Source organism: Notothenia rossii (genome assembly GCF_949606895.1).
Source record: "Notothenia rossii genome assembly, chromosome: 12".
Taxonomy (NCBI): domain Eukaryota; kingdom Metazoa; phylum Chordata; class Actinopteri; order Perciformes; family Nototheniidae; genus Notothenia; species Notothenia rossii.
This window is the reverse complement of record NC_136911.1, coordinates 6,594,382-6,614,326: the sequence shown is the minus strand read 5'-3', so window position 1 is coordinate 6,614,326 and position 19,945 is coordinate 6,594,382. Positions and strand designations below refer to the sequence as shown.

The following is a 19,945-nucleotide window of genomic DNA, read 5'->3' as shown; positions in this document are numbered from 1 at the left end:
CCAAAAATAAATAAATCATAATTTGTAAAATTATTGATTTGAAAATAATATGATACAGTACTATTACGTCTGGGTCTCTGTGTTTCATTCAAGCTTGGCTCTGTGTGTGTGTGTGGAAGAGAGAGAGAGAGAGAGAGAGAGAGAGAGAGAGAGAGAGAGAGAGAGAGAGAGAGAGAGAGAGAGAGAGAGAGAGAGAGAGAGAGAGAGAGAGAGAGAGAGAGAGAGAGAGAGAGAGAGAGAGAGAGAGAGAGAGAGAGAGAGAGAGAGAGAGAGAGAGAGAGAGAGAGAGAGAGAGAGAGAGAGAGAGAGAGAGAGAGAGATTTCAACAACAAAGTGGAGGAGAGTCCTCTCCTGTCAGACTGAGAGGCTCAGTGAACTAATGGACTCTCTCAGTGTTTAGATAGTTAACTTTAGTCTAAGGTATCTCAGTGGATCTCAAACGTTTTGGTCACCATTAATGTAAACAATTATTTCCGAGGCACACGTTTATATGAACATTATAGTTATACAAAATAAGAGAATAAATGAAAAACATGTATGAAATGCCTGGAAACAAACATGTACATTTTTCTTAAAAACTAAGAGAACCTTCCGCTTGCTTCATGTCAACATGTTTCTACTTTTTCCACTTCCTGCTCCATGGCATCACTCTGTTTGATTTGAAGAGCCAGAGGAAGGCTGCAATAAAAGCAATAAGCTTTGTCAACAAGTCCGGCACTAAAAGCTACAACTGTCTTCACAAGCTACACCTGATGGTGTTGCTGTAGTGAAGCACAGCACACACCCAGCTTTCAGTGGATAGGCACTAACTGACCTACATTAGGAAACTATTATTCAAGCCGTAATAATTGATTTCTGGCTGCTTGGGGGCAGTGCTAAAAGCTGTAAACAAAACACCAATATATTATCACTTCATAAAGTGGTCATTTTATTAGAGCCACCTTTGAGCTGCTTGCAGAAAAATGACCCTGATATTGATTATTGCAGCTTCCAGACTTCAAGCCCAAACGCAATATTTAAGAACAAATGTTCTCCTTGTGACAAATTTGACAGGTTGTGTCCTGTTAATTATTGTAAATGTAGTCTTCATTAATCAACCAAGCAATGGATCTGATTGCAATAATAAGAGTAGTAGTAAAAGCTTTTAACAACTATTGTTTTTCACATATTGCCAAACATTTACTGAAATAACCTTCAATGCCTTCAAACAAACATGGAATATCACAGTTAATTACAATGACTTGCCTCGTCATGTTTACACCTGCACTTACTAATATTTTTGAAAGCAAAGACCCAACATGAGTTCTTATTGCAAAAACAAAGGTTCACTAAGAATGTGCTTGTCTGAATGTACAACCGTTCTTTGTAAAAGTAATGCTAAAAAAAACAAGGGATGCTCAAAGAGGCACATATTCCCAATGCTGTTAAAAAAAGAAGCTTGAGTGTATTTCTTATTGAGCGAGAAAGAACACAGAGAAAAAGAGGAGGGCGATTATTTACAGCTTATTAGCCAGATGCGGTGGAGCAATACTTAGCCCCATGCTGTGCAGCCTGCCATCTCCACTGCATCCAGGGACCTCACAGCGGAGTCCTGTCATCTACAGCACATTGCATGTCTGTGCACTTTCTTCAAGGCAATGTGGCAAACTCTTTACTGGCTCTCCAGGGATGGAGAATGACCAACTTTAACTAAATGTCCTGTGCAGTGGCCCAGAGTAGCCACTTAGGGATGCAGTGTAATGTTCCCTCTGGCATATACTGCCGTGCCAATTAGAGGTCAGAATAGAGGTAACTTGTGCAGAACGCCGCTTTATATGTTTTTGTTTTGGGATGAACACAAAGCAAAATGAAGAGTTATGGCTCAGTGGATTCCCAAATGCAACTTTTTAGAAAGCTCAAAGTGTAAGCAGCTTTTCCAACAGCTTTCTTTTAGAAGCAGCTACATCACACACAGTAGTTATTTTTTTATCAGGCAGGTACACACAATTAGAATCATAACAATTGCACTTCATGTTCAAATCATGCCTCGAAAAATAACAATGCATTTTTTATTTGGCTTCAACCAAACAGATGGCTGCTGCTGCTGTGAGGTGCTCTATGTGAAAAAAAGTGTGTTTTGGGGGTGGACAGTAGCACTTTGTTTACTCTGTCCTCTGAGGACACTGGCTATATTTGCCTGCGGCCCACATAGTCAACATAGCAAGTTCAAATAAGGACATAGAGAAAACACCCAAGGCAAGACTGTGCATTTTACTTTGGGAACTTTATGTAACAATACAGTCAAATGTCACTGAAAACACTTTAACTTCACTACAATTAGACTTCTGAGGGTTGTAACACGGTAACAGTGGGGAAAGGGTCCAGGTGGGAAAGGTCATATTTCAACGTTTTTTGTAACCAATTAACACATTTTTTTTCAATCAACAACTACAACCACATATTTAAGAGTTTTAGAGATTGCACATTCAAGTCCTTGGTCTTGACTGAATTGAAGCACAATTTAAACAGAACGCCACACTCTCAGCCACATATACCTGTTGCTATACAAAATCCGCTAATCCGCCATTTATTTCCATCATATCTGAATCATGTGGCTGAACATGGCACACAATCGTTTTATCTGTCCACTTAGGGTCTTTAATTTCACAATTCCATTTCAACTGGCGGAGGTTGTGGACGGATCAATGTGTGCAATAAGACACAGAGAGCATCACAATTAGCAGTTGTGCTAATGTGCTCGAATGGATTTTCTGATTAGGTTGGGGGAAAGCAATACTGCAGAGCTAAATCTCTCACCACCTGTCCTCAGTCAGCGTCTCCATGACAGTACAGTCGGAGAAGACTCCCTACAGTCGAATAACCCTCAGCAACATTTGATTCTCCTCATGCCGAGCCGCTACAGCAGGATAGTTTTTTGTTGTTGTGCCCAGAAACAATAATTTATACATCACTTCCTGTATTCCTTTTATCAATATAGCTTTTTAAGACCTGTTGATAGTTTATTGTGATGTCAACAGTTGCTTATTATTATTTAGCGTTGAATACATTAAAGTCTAGCATTGAGGTTATTTGTATGCATTAGCAGCTCCATAAGGCAGTGGGAGGCAGGTTTTATTCAAACCAACATGTAAGCTATTCTCTAACCCTGTCCTTTAAAGTGTATTCAAGTGTCTCTGTGGGAATGTGTCTGTGTCTATCTGTTCAGATAAACCCTCCACTGACACGCACTAACTAACACTACAGGTTTTCCCTTCCCCTGTCTTGCCTTCTGCGGGAGACGCACGGAACCTTAACAGAAAGTGAATACTGCCTTTCTGTCCTCCTGAAAGAGCATCGATTTTTACTTTGCAGCACCCAAGGTCAGTGCGAAGAGCAAGCCGGGAGGATCTTATCACCTCACAAGTACAGGCCTCTCTCTATTTATCGAAGGGAAAATAAACACAAATGGAGTTGAGAACACAGCTGTCTGACTCATCATGACCTTGCATATTGGCAAGCAACAAATGTTTAAACTGTGAGGCGTTTTGGATTCAAAGAAACAGAACAATGTGTTATGATGTTACATATACTGGATTGGCTTTTTAAGGCTGTAAGCTGAGCCTTTTCCATCCCTGTTTATCTACTCTCCCTCATTCAAAATGTGTCTCCTAACCTCAGACGAAGCCTTTCCTTTGCTGTTTGTGATATCATACTTAAGGAACACACAATGTCTCAGAGGAAGTAAACAAGTAATTGGCCTAATCATGGCAGGTGACAGCATTTCCAAATGAATTATTTCCCAATGAATGACTTTACCTTGCCCCAAAGAGCTTGAGTAGAATTCAAACGGACAGCAGAACACAGGAGGTAACGTTCCCATCCAAGAGGGAATGAAGACAATGCAAATGTCCTCAACCCAAACATTACTCATTACATGACCGTGTTGTTATGGAATCCGCCTGACACACGTATGTAATGAATCTCATATTGAAAACCACTTTTTTGAATAATTATATTGGTTACAGTTGTGGGAGATTGACTTTTGGTAGTCCAATTAACAAATGAATAACATCCTCATGATGGATTTCACAAAACATTACAGTTTAAGTTGTATTTTCCCAATTATAGTGAATATAATGATTTGCATCAGATTGTCAATGATGCACACAAAACACACTACATTGTTTTTGTTATAATTGAATGAATGCCTAATCACATTTGATACAACTTCATTTGGCTCTTAAGGCTATTTAAGGCTCCTTTTGCTATCCCCAGAGCTAGAGACAAAGTGCTCTTACGATTCCTTCCTCCTTCATAAGAAAGTGTGATAGCAGCAAGAGGCATCACCCAAAATGTCACCCTCTTTGGCCAAATGGATTGATCCTCCCATGGCAAACACAGCATGCATTTGCATGAACTTGACTGAATTTCAACACATCTCTTGCCCTTTGCCTCATGCTGCGTGCTTGCCTTGCACCACAAGTGAATAACAGGCTTCTCATAGAAAAAGAACGCAGACAGAATCAATATCCTAGAGGTCTGCGGTTGGTGTGGCTCGCTGGGGATCCATAGTTCTCGTCCTGGTGTTAAAGTAAAAGTAGAAGAAGAGTCAAAGTCTCACGTTCACAACAGGATTATCAGGTAACCCTGCCCTGAACCGAGCACAACTGGTTCCTGAGCACCAAGTCCCAGACGCTAACTAAAGACCTGTGTCTGCATATATTAGTTCCAACAGGTTTTAATATATCCATTATTAGGAAGTTACTGTAGAGTGCTGGTTCAAATTGTAAAAATATGCAGAATTTGCTTGAACAAAATAAATGCACTTCTTCTTACATTTGCCGTTAGAAATACTTCTGCTGTAGATGTGTGTGTGTGTGTGTGTGTGTGTGTGTGTGTGTGTGTGTGTGTGTGTGTGTGTGTGTGTGTGTGTGTGTGTGTGTGTGTGTGTGTGTGTGTGTGTGTGTGTGTGTGTGTGTGTGTGTGTGTGTGTGTGTGTGTGTGTGTGTGTGTGTGTGTGTGTGTGTGTGTGTGTGTGTGTGTGTGTGTGTGTGTGTGTGTGTGTGTGTGTGTGTGTGTGTGTGTGCGTACTACATGTTGGCTGATAGTAAAATAAAGTAAAGACAATGTCAATTCAACCTGTTTAGACCTGTTTTAAATGGACCTTTCTTTTTGGAGGCTAAAATACATTTTGCTTCCGCTGTCAACAGTAGTACATTTCTTTGCTTTCATGTTTGGGATTTTCTTTTGTTTCAACGCTACTTGAAACAATCTGAACAATCCCTTTATTTGTACCCACAAGAGAGGGACTGATCATGTATTTCTCATAAAGAAAGCAAATCAAAATGTTTTCCAATATGTCACAATACTCCCCCAAGGACATACAGTGTGTGTCTTAAATACCTTTATTATCATTGGTTGATAAATACATATATATTTTACTTAACAATGGCGATTAAATTCATTGTTTTATGTCTGTAGCATATCAGGATTCTGCAGATATCTGCAGAATCCTGATGGGACTATTACAGTATCTCCAGTATCTATTTATGTACTTATCAAATAACCCCCATTAACAAACAGACAATATTTCCCTTTTACAAATTGCGCAGTGGAATTTCATGGAGTCAGCATAACACCCACCCCATGCTGTCATAACTGCTGTCACATGCCGGTTGTTCTTAGTAATTTAATCTAATTGCAGTGTATTGCAACTGATACTGGTGGCATGAAGGAAGTGAGTCTGCAGGGGGAGGGATGTAATTAATGAATTGATCACCGGGGCTGTGGATTGACAGGCCAAGATCCTTTAAAGTGATTGGTTGGGGAATTGAAACACACACACACACACACACACACACACACACACACACACACACACACACACACACACACACACACAGTGAAGGAAAACGCCTGGGGCAGGAAATTTGGCTCTGGCCGTTGTTATAACTTTTCCACTGATAAGTCCTGGCACACACTGTGTCCGTATAGGGAGATGTCAAAGCATGAACGTAGATAACACACACTTGGAAAAAGCATCCAGATGGATCCATGTGAAACTGTCTCTTGGTTAGATGATTTATATTTGCTGCAAGAAACGGGCGGTGAATAAGAGATTGAATGTGTGTTATGACACACAAGCATTTCTCTTTCTGTGGGAGTGAGATATCAAAGTAGCACGGTATTGATCCCCGGGAACAATCAATATGAAGCCATCACACCTTTGTATTTGCTGCTCAGGAGGCCGTCTTCCCCTGAAATGTGTGATCATGACACCAAGGCTGTGTGTGTTAAGGCCTCCGCACGCTTCTTTGTCCAGGTTGCATGCGTGTATGCATATCTAAGCAGGCCAGGTTATTGTTTGTGTGTTTGCTGCAGCAGCTGACAGGTCCAGTAATACTGACAGGACACAGGCAGTTCCCATGAGGCCTTGCATGCTGACAGCAGCTGGCCAAGAAGAAGAGCAGCTGCTGACGGGCTTCTAGTACAAAGAGCCCACACTGCGAGTCCCCATATTCTCTCCCCTCTTTAAACATCTCTTCACTTACTGTGTTGTTTTATTACTGATATAGCTTCCCACTTTGTCCCCCTCTCTCTTCACAATATGAAAGCGCTTTATCCATTTAAGGCACACACCATGAATTCTCCACTTTGAAGGAGGAGGGAGATACAAAAAGAAAAGAAAGCTGGTTATGGATTTTTCCATGACACCCCCTCATTGTCCAAAGCGATTGGGATTCCACCCGCCCCGCCATGCTTGACCGACCCCTGCCTGCATCCACCACGCCTCCCGCCCTCAGTATTATCTGTCAACATGTTTTAGGCACAAAAAGGGCACACATTCATTAAGGACGCTCCAGCACTCCTCTGACCTGCTCATATTCCCACCAGTTTTTCATGAAGTTCTGATTTAGATGTGCAAACAGAAATTGGCCATGTTTAATTAAGGAGGATGAGCTGTGCAAATATGTGGCTTTCTTTCCCTTCCACTCATTTGAGATTGGGGACCTATTGAGATGTTATAGGCAGTATTTGGGAGTAGATGGTAGTATGAGGTAAGGAGATATTTTAAACATGTGCGAATCATAGAGGTGCGAATGCATATGTGTCCACTTTTGGTTTTTCCCTAAAGTATACTGGTATATTATATACGGATGCCAACGCAGGAAGTTGCGTGGCATTTATGTAGTGAGGAGGAACATTTAGTGTGTGCTTTGCTGTGTAATAAGTTTAACTCATGTGCAGCGGGCAGAATTCACTTCCCAATCACAGACCATCAATTTACATTCCCATTTCCAAGTGTTTTATCTTTATATGCCATAACAAGATTTTTTCCTCACCTGGGGCCTCATTTATAAAGCCTTGCTTAGGATTGACGTGGGAAGGTTGCTTACGTAGGACAAAGCAAATAAATACGCAGACATTTTCCGATTCATAAAAGACTGCGTACCGGCGCAGGACTTGCGTACGGCGCATCCTACGCCGGGTTCCCTTTTATAAATCACAATCAACTCAAAATACGGTGCAGCTTTTGCGGGCTTCACGTAACGCCCATATTTGCCTATAAATAGTCAAAGAAACGCCCATTCATTCATTCATTCATTCATTTTGACTGGCTGCATGAAAAAGATCGCAGGAAATGACGACAGAACAGCTAAAAAAGACATCTCACACTGTGTCAGATTTTGGTTATTTTGGGGAGGTCGAGTTATGTTTGTGTGCACTGAGGACTCTCAAACAGGCGCTTGTTAAATCATTTTAAGATGAATTCTTCATATATGATAAATGAGAGGTAACATTTTATTGATGGTATTATTTTCACATATTTCTCTCCATTCTTCCTTCTGCCAACGGTGTCACAGTTTCTCGTCTCTCCCGTTGTTGTGCTTAGTGTGTACGCATGGGTTAGAGTTTGCGTGGAGGACCGCACATTTTCCCGTCAAGTTTCTTTTTTATAAATCGCAAACATTGCGTAGAAACTGGCGTACGCCATCTTTTGAGCGTATACATGCACCGTTTATAAATGAGGCCCCTGCACCTTACCCTACTTGTGCTGGTACTGTCCATACATGACAATGTTACTCAGAATCCCACCTAAACTGGGCACTTTGCACCAAAAATAAACTCTTGCTAATTACTTACAAATTCACCTTCACTATCTTTCTCATAATCAGAGTATGAGCATACCTGGTTATTGAAACCCAGCTGAGATGCACGTGTTGCAACTCGTTGGACAGCAGACTTTTCTCTGCATGAAAACAGATGCACTAACATTTACTTACTTTAAGGGTAAGGCTAACCCGTGCCAGGCATCTCAAAGGGAGTGGGGGGGTGCGGGGGTGGGGGGGTTGGCTGAGTCTGAGCCTGGCAGCGGTTCTACCTGAGGCTTCAGAGCAGGAGAGGATAACATGGCCAACAGCTGCTTGTCTGTCTGTCTACTGGCTAAATAAAACATGTTTTGCCAAATGCAAACAGTCACAATCCACTGTCTGTATTTCACGCCTCAGTAATCTATGCTATTGTGCATTTCCATTCCTCCTTTGCACTTAGTCCAATTTAGCTTTTGACCATTTGGTTGTGGGTGTTCAGCTTTTGATATTTGGCTCACTCTAGGATTAAACGACTTCTTTAGATAATGTTTGGTGTTATTGTGTTTCTAGTTTAACATAAATCAAATATATTCAGATGGGATGGTGGAGCTTTGAGTATCGGGTCAGTGTCGACTACAAAGGTATGGCTCATTTGCTTTTGATGATTGCTTATGTGGTTACTTAGGCTGAAACAAATCAGTTCATGCAGAATCACTTCCCTGCTTTATTCTCTATAATTTTGAAAAGACTGAATTATTAAATGCACATATTTCCCAGGAGTTCCGGTGCTTGAAAGGCAGAATTGGATCCAAATTTAGAAGTATGCTAATATGAATACATGCACATATATACACCTACCCACACACATATTTGCTTCCAACTTTTCCTCTTAATGCTATTTTTTTCACATTTCCTGCATCACACTGTGCTGTCTTCTTGCTTTAAAAGAAAAAAATATCGAGCACCTTGCTGTATTTCCCCTCTAAAAGTCCTGCTTCCTTCTTTCTCTTTTTTTTTTTTCATCTTTTTGAAATGGGATACAGCTCCTGCTCATTTGTCCGCTATCTTCTGCCAAAGATCTCTGAAACAGAGTGCAGAGGGTCCCATAGGACCGTCTAGAAGAGTGGAGAGCTGAGCCACAAGCTCTGTGTTCTGCCTGCCATAACTTTGGGGAAAGCTCCGAACGGTAATGGCCATGCTTTGTTGTGCAGCTTGTTAGGAGAAACTTTCGAGGAGTTACCACAGATGAGTTGACCCCATATTCATTATAGAGTTAAATGCTGCACAAACATTATTGACTTATATATCACAGATGTACTCAGGAATGGAAAGGCAACATGACAAGAAGATTACAAATAAATAATCTGATAAAGTGTCATGTGGTGCACAGTACAAATTCTTAAAGTTGCACCATTCAGTACCATGAACATGAAATCATTTTGAGTATTGACAAGCCCAAATGAAAGAGGTTACAACTCTTCTTTTTCAGAATGCGTGGGATGAAGAAGAGGTGGCTCCATTTTTCAAGGTATGTGAACGACTGCTTTATGATTTTACTTGTAGGCCATACATACACAAATTAAAACGCCTATAGCTCCTGAACTACCCTGACAGGGAGAAGGAAAATGTAAACACTTTTCAATGTTACTCAAAAAATTAACCAGGGTTTAGTAAAAATATAAAGTATCAAAGTATACCTTTGAAAATAATAAATAAAAGAAGAGGTCAATTAATTCTCAGGTGAATATAAGCAAGATAACTATGGTTATTCTACCATTACTTCCATCTGTCTGCTCCTCTGAGGAAGAAGCGCCTATCTGAAAAGTGTAATTAGTGCAAATAGTTTGCATAGCCACTGTAATATATTTTACCATTATAAATAATTAAGTGAGTTATTTATTTATAGTGAGTATATATAATAATTATGTTCTACTACTCACTACTACTAATACTAACTACTCACTATTATACCAAGTAGAAGCCCATCTCCCCCCTCACGGTGAATGCAGAAGTTCGACCACTGCGTCACTATTTTTTGGATTTGGGATTTGTAGTCTTTTTAAACATGTGTCTCTGCTGTTATGGGCGGCAGGAAACTACAACTTCCAGATTTCCCAATGCGGAAGTATTGAAACAAAAAACACTGAGGTTGCTGCACAAGAACTGAGAAGATGTCTCATGTGGTAAAGAAACGAAAATTGGATAAAACCCGGCAGGACAGACTTTATTTTGACAGCTATACCGATGTGACTATCCACGAGGAAATGATTGCGGACCACGTCCGGACTAACACGTACCGAATGGCGATACTTAACAACAGTGAGTCCATACGGGGGAAAGTTGTGCTGGACGTGGGTGCAGGAACCGGCGTTTTAAGCATGTTCTGTGTTCAAGCCGGTGCTAGGAAAGTCTACGCCGTTGAAGCTTGTTCTATAGCCGAACAGGCTGTGAATATCGTGAAACAGAACAACATGGAGGACAACATTGAAGTGATTCGAGGCACAGTGGAGACGGTGGACCTACCGGAGAAGGTGGAGGTGATAGTGAGCGAGTGGATGGGGTATGCCCTCCTGCACGAATCCATGCTAAACTCGGTCCTCTACGCTCGCGACAAGTGGCTCAAGCCGGGCGGCATCATCCTGCCCCACAAAGCTGAGCTCTACATCGCCCCCGTCAGCGACCCGGTGGTGGAGGACCGCCTAAATTTCTGGTACACCGTCAAAGACCAGTACGGTGTCGACATGTCCTGCATGTCCGACTTTGCCAGGGGGTGTATCATGAATTCGGACATCACTGTGAACTCGGTTCACGGGGAGGACGTGCTCTCCCACCCGACCCGCTTCGCCGAGCTCGATTTACACACGGTGACCGTGGAGGAGCTGCGCTCCGTCAAGGGGAAGTTTAACTTCGAGTCTTTCGGCTCGGCTGCAGTGAACGCTTTCTGTGTTTTCTTCACGGTCACTTTCCCATGCCCGGACAAGCCACTGCCGCTTGTGCTCTCCACGTCCCCGTTCAAACCGGAGACGCACTGGAAGCAAGCGGTGCTGTACCTGGATGCCCCGGTGGATGTGGTGCAGGACACGGTGGTCACCGGGGAGATAAGCATGTTCCCCTCGGAGGAAAGCGCCAGACATATATGCATCCACGTGGACTACACCATAGGAGAGCAGAAAAGACAGTCCAAGACCTTCTCCATCCCTGACTGGAGCAGTGGAGCTCAGTCATAGGGCAGCATCACATCCTGTGTTACAGTTCAATCACCAGGCAGCAACACACTCAAAGGCCACAGTCCTTTATTAATATATGTCACTAATTCCCAAACCTTCCCAGAGTTATTGAATAAGTGGAGCTTTGTTGACCAGTGAGGTGAATCCACACCTAAAACTATAACTGATCGTGGAAAAATGACTATCTCTTCTGTTTACAACATTTATTACCCATATTTACCACTAAATTAAGATAATTCTGATCGTTGTAACAAACCTGTAATGTCTCCATTAATCATATGGTCTGTAAAAGGTCCTAATAAATAAGGAAAGAAAATGGGTTAACATCCCAACAAGTCAAAACCGTGTTGATTTACTTTAAAAATAAAAGCAAATCAATGTATCTCTAATTTTCATTGATTATTTTCAGTCTGGAAAAAAACATTAAAGCTATATTCGAGCATCACCAAATACTTAAAGTCTCCTGACAAATGTATAGTTAATAGTAGGGTGTAGCTCTGCAAAGCCAAGTGAGGCAGGCAGGTTTTACAAATTGTTGAATAAATGCAATGCCATGCTGCAGACATCTGATATTCTATTAAATGTAATCATGCATATTGTGGGGAACCTGATCAAAATGCTGCATTCAAATGAGGTTTAAACAGATATATTGACTTGGAGCAGCTGCAGGCAGGCAGAAGGTGTTTTACATTGGGCCGTATTCAGGTTTTAATAACAAACTAAACTTGCTGATTATTTTTGTTTCAAAACTAGCACACACTATCATGTGTTACCAGAAACAACTGACTTTATCCAAAGTTGTAATTCTACAGCAGCGTCGTGCAAAATTCCATTACAGTACACGTACAACAAAGCATTTTCTTTTCATGCCATGCTTTACTTGAGTTGTGACCGTGACGTTTTTATCAGTTACAATCAAGGATAACCCTTTTTAATGAAGGTTTAAAGTTTGATAGCCACCTTTTTAATCATTTGTCACTCATGAATCAAATAAAATTGTATCTGGTCACTGATCAGTCATTGATTCACTGACTAACTACTTTACAGTCAGTGTACAATTAGAGGGCTTGGACTTTGAAGGGTTTGCAGTGTGATTGGAGTTTGGTGAACTGACAACTGTGTTTCAAAGATAATTGTTTATCAGCTAAGTTCATTATTGAACAAATGGGAACTATACTAATAAATGGTTTGACTGTTACGTGTGTCATGAGTCCTAATTGAAAATATGTACTTATTAGTACATAGCGAATCCTGATCATGTGTCAACGTTACAACTATTTTTGAACAGCTACAATGTTTGAAAATACTGATATTGATTTTAAAAATAAGGATGTTGTGTTTTATTGAATTTAGAATGGCCAGTAACAACTTTATAGCAAAAAGAATATAAAAAACAATACCATCATAACAATAAATAACTTGTATAATGATGACATAACCTATAAACCAATAGCAATGTTAAAAAAAAATAAGAAAATATTTCAATACAAATATATAATTGAATAATGTATCTACATTTCTTTTGTAATCTGTCAATAAAATATGATAAGCATTTCCTTGATGACATTTACACAAACGATTGAACTGTATTTAGCCTTATTTGCAACACAAGATGTGTTACCAATAATGCCTTTACTTCTAAACCATACATTTATGCATATCTATTTTATTGAACAATCTTTATTTCTGAACACACATTATTTATATATTTTATTTATTTAGTGTAGCGTTGTCTCATTCCAAAGGTCAAAGGACAATGTGTTGAATTAACCTTTGTGTAACTCTGTGCAGTGTGCATTGAATTCAAGCCATATTATGTGAATAATTAACTCATCAAGAGCTATAGTGTCTACAAATCAAGCACATTGTCTGCCCGTTTGTATAAAGTAAATAATGGCTGGGTCACATTTTTAACTTCAAATGTCTACTTTGATTAAATTGATGATGACTAGCAAGAAAAAGGGCACACATCCAAAACAAAGAAAAAAATCTTATTAATTAGACATTAGTCCTAAGTGACATAACACTAATGGTGCTTTTCCACTGCAGCACGTACTGTAGCTGGGTAGCGGGCCGTGCCTAACCCGGACCGCTTTTTTTTGCTTTTCCACTAGGGGTAGTTCCAGCCCAGGGCTACTTTTTCACCTTTTTCTGGCCCTCCAAAATCGAGGTTCTTAGCGGGCCAACAACCGGGCTGAATATGCTAAACTAGTGACGTAAACACTCTCCACTGCTGAATGGTCTGAGAGAATCGCTGGCAAGGGGGCTATAACTAAAAAATGAACATATTTTACCTTGATTTAATTGTAATACACGTTTCAAAATGATGCCCAAGTAACAACATACTGATACCGGTTAGTAAAAACCATGAATGAATGCTTTGACAAGACGGCAGGCAAAAAGACTTTTAAAATACGTGTTTTCGGATCGATCAGGCTAAGCTAACGTTGTATATGCTCCAACCGTCCACACTCACAACAACGGCCTACAGACATAAATATTCTCCATATATATCAACAGTTTAGGTGAAAATGTGAATTAAATTACTTTACATTTTTATGCGGACGATACCGTTATGTACTGTGCATTACTATAGTTACTGCCCCAGCTACTTAACTGTAATGGAAACGCAGCATAAAGTGAGTCTGGCCTACCAAGGCCTAACCATACCGTACTAAGCCGTGCGAGGCCCAGCAGAAATAGCTTTCAAGATTCTTTAGGACCCAGACCTTCAGATGTCAGGGCTGAGAGATGTATCACAGCATTCTACGGTTTGAAACACATGTACACTCTTTCTTCAAAAGTCAAGCAGTCAAACGGACTAAAAGCCGGATCAGATCCTTGCTGTCAAATGCCAAACCAGGTCTTTAACTGGCTACATTGTGAAAGGTCTACAGTATGAGGTGGGCCTTTCAGTCTCTTTGTTGCCCTAGAACATCTTTTTTTTGTCAGGGCAAGACATAAATACATTCCATCGCTCTTCATTCAAATTCAATTCCACCACCTAGCTTAATGTGCACGCACAGTGGCTGAACATCTCATGCTAGATATGCCTGAAAAACATGTGTGTGGACTGCACAAAAGAAAGTGTGCAGAGAAAGAAAATGTCAAATGCAGCAAAGGCAACCTCTATTAAGCCCAGAATCACGCTCATGCATGCATGGCCACTCTTGGCTGCTAAATGCTAAACTAATTGTGATCCATTGCTGCCTAAAATGGTTTAGAAACCATTAGAAACAAGTGTTGAAACTTGAAATGGGATTATTCGTCTTGTATCGCACATCAATTTAGGAGACAATCAATAGACAATGTGCTTAATCTAACTGATTTCAAGAAAGCAGAGCTGGTGAGTGAGAGTCAGCAGTGGACTGGGGTCACTTACTATACGTGCAGTTGTCCTTACAACATGTGTTTCAACTCTTGGACTATGGAAGCCATGAGGAGTGTGTTGAATACAATGTGTTCTTTTAGATTTGTTAAACATAATCTGAGTAAGACAGAAAATATTAATTCGGCACATTACTCACGTTTTCACTCATAGACATTGTAGTTGTGCAGCTACTCCACTGTTGATTTGTATAAACCTTTATGCCCGGGGACCATTTGTTTTTCTTTATTAAAAAAGTAAACGGAAGAGCGTCTGAGAGGCTTTTTTTGCTTTTTTGTTGTGATCGCTAAATTCAACTTGTTTATAATATTATCATCATTCCTTCAACCGGATACTGTAGTGCTTCAATGCAAGTGTATTTTTTAGCATACGCGTGCTTTTGTTTTGAAATCACTTCCGTGAGTTTTGCCTCGCTCCAATGACCATTAGACTATTTAGTAAGGTAAAAGCCAAGAACGCCTCTTCCGTTTACTTTTTTAATAAAGAAAAACAAATGGTCTGAAGATACACGGATTGTCGGAACACCCAGGTTGTATTTATTGTTTGAGGCTAAGCATTATTCCCAAAAGTTCAGTTTTTGTTTCAGCCTTGCTCACCAAATAACTGGTTGCATTTCAGTCGGTGTTGTTCACGATCCCACTTTTCTTGATCTACTTCCTGAGTCGTCTTTTCTTCTGTTTAAATAGACATGTGTAGGCCTACTGAGGAAAGATAATTACTTGACACTTAGAAATGACTTTTAAATACTTGTAGGCAGCATTTTAAAACTGCTACAATGAAAAGTAAATCCGGAAAACAAACAGGTTAAAACACGCTGCAAAAGAGTTCAGGCAATATTCAGTTAAGATGCTTAAACAAACTGTAGAGTCCAATATTTAAAATACAATTAAAAGCAAACACACAGTGAAAGTCACTCAGCAGCAAAGTGCAAATATAAATATTTAAAACAGACCACAAGTGGTCACATAAATGGTGACTATAGTGAAGATCTCAGTCTATCACCTCAACATTCAATCCGATGTCCCTGTTAAAATCAAATAGTGCCCCTGTGACACAATGAATTATGTATTCCCAAAACGTAACTAGGAAGAATGTAAATCTCCTAATGTAATCTTGTGTGATTTGAGATAATTGGCCATTTAAATCCATCCTGGTGTTCCTGTTTATGTTTTCAGTGACCAGATTAACATATGACAACTCTCTACGGGTCACACTATGTGATCCTGAACTACACTCATCAAATCATTGAACGCGCTTCCACAGAGCTCATTTCTCGATCGTAGCTGAAACCTGACTGGACTCAGCGGCGTGCAGCATCTAATCATGGCCACTCATTCATCTTTGTATGCTAATGACACCATGAATAAGCCAATAGGATTCAATTCCCACCACCGGTTACAGTAAGCCATATTACTGTCAGCATTTCCTGTGAGGACAATTTGGGAATATATTATTGATAAAAGCTAATTTTGTCACCAACCGGCCCCTCGTGGCAGACCATTCGTCATTGTTACTGTTAGCAACAGGAAATGACCCCTGCGCCTGCTGCTAAACCCCAAAATAACTGTCCCACTACATGTTACCATATCTTTCCTCAACAGTCATAAAATAGTACACATATTCAAATGAGAGGAAGTGTTTATTCTAGCTCTGAGCTGCAAAAAACAGCCACTTCCTATCAAAAATGCATCCAGCTGAAAGCACTGAGTCGTGACTTCACGGACGGACACACACCGCACTACAAGCACAGATCTGGACGGCAACTGTTAAGAAAGTAAATCCCTAATCACTCGCAGGGGCACGTAAATCTGAACGGGATGCCCCCGATTCACAATCAGCCCGAGGCAGACGTCTCTCAGCCTGTGAGCAAAGTACAAATCCCGCAAAATGTGGGGCTACATTCTCCCCCCCCCCCCTCCTGCTCACCAACCTGCTAATCCTTTTTCAATCATGCACTTTTTGGATTATGCCTCTATGTAATTCTTCTCAGGTATTGTTTTATAATTTAATATGATATTTCAATGTGGGCGAGGTGGGTTATGGGTTTAGGGCACCGTGCAGGATTGGATAAGCAGCGCAGGTCTGCGGGCAGCAGATTGGAGCGGAGTGTTAGTGCCAGGCACAAAGCAGTGTGATAAACCTTTGACGCAATGTCCAAATGGAGCAGGTGCACAAAGGTGCTGAGACTGACCTGATTCACTCCTTCCAAAGACTCCCATAATGCATTGTGAACCCTGTATTCGTCCCGACTCTGACCAAGTGACTTGCCTCCTAAGAGAAGTTAGGATAATTGGATAGTCACACAGTTTATATAAGGAGTAAAAATGGCAGGTAAACATCTTTATTCACCTTTTCCATGTTATGAAAGTTTTGAAATGATGAGTAAATTAAACTACCTAGCAATATAGATCCATAAGCTAACATTTAATGCCCGAAAACTTCCTACACATGATGCATCAGTAGGGTAAAGGTATATGGATCAAATATACTTTCACTAATATCATGATAATAATGCCATGTAGTGAATATTTTAATTGTGATAACATTGATATGTATATATTTTGATAACAAAAGACCTGATCTGTGTGTCATGTTCTAATCCCGTCAATAGAATACATGAGAGATCGAGATACTTCATAACGTGGGTACCACAAACTCCTAAAATGGAGTAATGCCATTCTTATTGAATAATTCTTTAACATTGCATAAATTGCATAAATACTTTTTCATGGTAAATATCATAATTTGGCTCGACCATATGTCTCAGTAATAATACAGCTTAATATTTATAGAAAATAGATTCCCTTTAACACTTTTCTAAAAACAATTGAGTTATAGTCTGAATGCAACTTGTAATAGATTATTTCACATTGTTGTTGCCTGAACAGCTCCATGCACTCTCAGACTTAGGTGGATGACACAGCTCTGTCATACCACATAAAAGTGCATTGAGCACACTCTTATTTCTGTTTGAATATCCTGCCTTCTCTCCCACCATCCCACCATCCCACCCCCCCTTTCCTAACACACAACTCCTCCGGGTGAAGGCAACATTACCCTTCATTGAACAGGCGTACAAATCCAATACCTCTGTGCCTGGCGTCCGCCAGACAGGGATGTGCTAAGACAGCTTTACCCATCAATTTTCTAATAATCATCATGGAATATGACAAGAAAGAAAAAAAAGAAACCCAACAACACACAAGGGTGGAGGTGAGATATCGGAACACAGGCCACGTGATTATCGGTCGCTCAAGTTAAGAGCCATCTATTGAACCCACTGATGGGTTTGAAGGCGTGTGTGTGTGTGTGTGTGTGTGTGTGTGTGTGTGTGTGTGTGTGTGTGTGTGTGTGTGTGTGTGTGTGTGTGTGTGTGTGTGTGTGTGTGTGTGTGTGTGTGTGTGTGTGTGTGTGTGTGTGTGTGTGTGTGTGTGTGTGTGTGTGTGTGTGTGTGTGTGTGTGTGTGTGTGTGTGTGTGTGTGTGTGTGTGTGTGTCTGAATAATTATGCTCTTCTACATTCAAACAAATTCTCCTTTCAGTCTGACCTCCAGCACATCTTGTTTAAGAGCAAGTACTTCTGCCTGAACTTGGTGTTTTAGGCCTTGAAGAAAAATCGGAAAACTCCTTAACACTCTGCAGATAGAATTATAAAATAAAAATTACTGTTTCATTGTTTATTTGAATTCAAAAGAGGGAATTAAATGTGCTCTTTGTTAGCTTTCCACTGTGTAAATCTCTTTCTTGTTGTTGAATTAGAACCAGAGACATGTAACACAAGTTGCCCTTGGGCTCGCCTAGGAGAGAGAAAGAGAGGCATCACTGTGAAGAACTGGGTGAACAGCTGAGATAACTGTAGCCTTAACCTGTCCACTGGTTCCCTTATAAAGAGCGGCATTGTTGTGTATTGGATATCGGTGCATATGATTTTTGGCATTTACTTGCAGGAAAGGCACAGTCATCCAATACAATCTCTTTATGTAGTCACAGATACTGTAATGCACATTCTTACATCGTTCACTCATTGAATCTAAATCATTCTTTAGACAGTATGCCTTTTCATTTGTTTAATTTAGGTTATTCAATCATCTTCTGGTGCTCTCTGCTGCTGGTTCATCACGTGCTGGTGTCACTACGCATTTGCAGTTCATGGAAATCCAGCAGTTGTTTCAAAGCCCTTTGGTGTACATGACTCTCCATGAGATAACACTGCAGACCTGTATGTGAACTTACTGTAACACAACTCAATACAAGGTATCAGACATACATTTATACTATACAATCACTTACTGAGATCTGAAATGCACCATAACCCAACTTGACCATGTTCCTGTACGTTGTACCTGCCGGGTTTATTGGGTTTATCAACTGAATCGATTTCTGCCTTTCCACCTGGCTCAGATGCTCCCAACCTCAACTGGCACTGCTCTGAAATGGGGACAATTTTTTCTATGAATAAAAAAGTGAAATGCAAACAGTTCATACAACATTTTATTGTGGTGTGCAAAAAAAAAATTCCATTCATGCAATACAGAAATCCAATAGAAATGCCTGCCACCTTTGCTCCAGCTGATGAGCAGATTTGAATGTGATCTCCGTGACTTGTCATATGAAAATGTGTTTCAGTGGTAAAATATCACTGAATGATTTATCACAAAAAAGCTTTACTGCAGCAGCGAGAGATGTTTCCGTTCGTGGTTGCTCTCAGTTGCGGCTCACAGGCTTCAGCAAAGAAGGAAACTTGAGGTGAAAGTCAGTTGTCAAAGGCTGAGCGCCTCATTGTGTCAGAGAGCAGTGAGTCCGGTCACTCCTCTCTCTAATGAGCCACTTGGAATCTTTTTTATATCACCTGCTTTCTTTTTACCAACTTTTTCTTATCGGTTACACCTGGCGTGGAGGATTTTTTTCTCCTGGAGTGTCCGGCTCTAGGTGACGTTGCGCCGGTACCGGGAGCTCTCCTCCATTCCCCGCGAGCGGCGGAGACAAACTGGTCGCTCTTACGACGAGCCTCCCATTCCCTCGCCGCGCTAAGATGTCCCGTTTCAAAGCGGATTTATTTGGCTGCGACACGAGTGGCTGTCCTCCACGCTATGAAGCACTGAAGACCAAGGTGAGAGTCTCAGCCCTTCTTCTTTTCATTTCATCCATCCCCAATCAAACCGGAGCGCGTAAACTTTTAGAGCTTCGCTGCGACGCACACGGAGTGGCTGGCCAATTTGTGCCTCGTGTGGGATTTGTATCCCGACTAATTTGGGAACAG

General features: G+C 40.8%; 2 protein-coding genes across 2 annotated transcripts in view; both read left to right on the top strand.

Annotated features, from left to right (window-relative positions):
* The first annotated feature begins 10,192 nt into the window (after positions 1-10,192).
* Positions 10,193-12,497, top strand: prmt6 (protein arginine methyltransferase 6). The gene has a single exon (XM_079662162.1). It carries the CDS (start codon positions 10,244-10,246, stop codon positions 11,297-11,299), a length of 1,056 nt encoding a protein of 351 aa, XP_079518288.1. The 5' UTR covers positions 10,193-10,243; the 3' UTR covers positions 11,300-12,497.
* Positions 12,498-19,460: 6,963 nt separating this feature from the next.
* ntng1a (netrin g1a) overlaps positions 19,461-19,945 on the top strand; it is an 83,378-nt gene continuing 82,893 nt past the window's right edge. Inside the window, exon 1 of the mRNA XM_079662153.1 lies at positions 19,461-19,795. The gene's annotated coding sequence lies outside the window, so the exon portion shown is untranslated. The remainder of the gene's footprint in view (positions 19,796-19,945) is intronic.

Excerpts from the sequence above, each read along its gene's own strand:
- prmt6 (XM_079662162.1), top strand. The coding sequence starts at position 10,244 with ATGTCTCATGTGGTAAAGAAACGAAAATTGGATAAAACCCGGCAGGAC.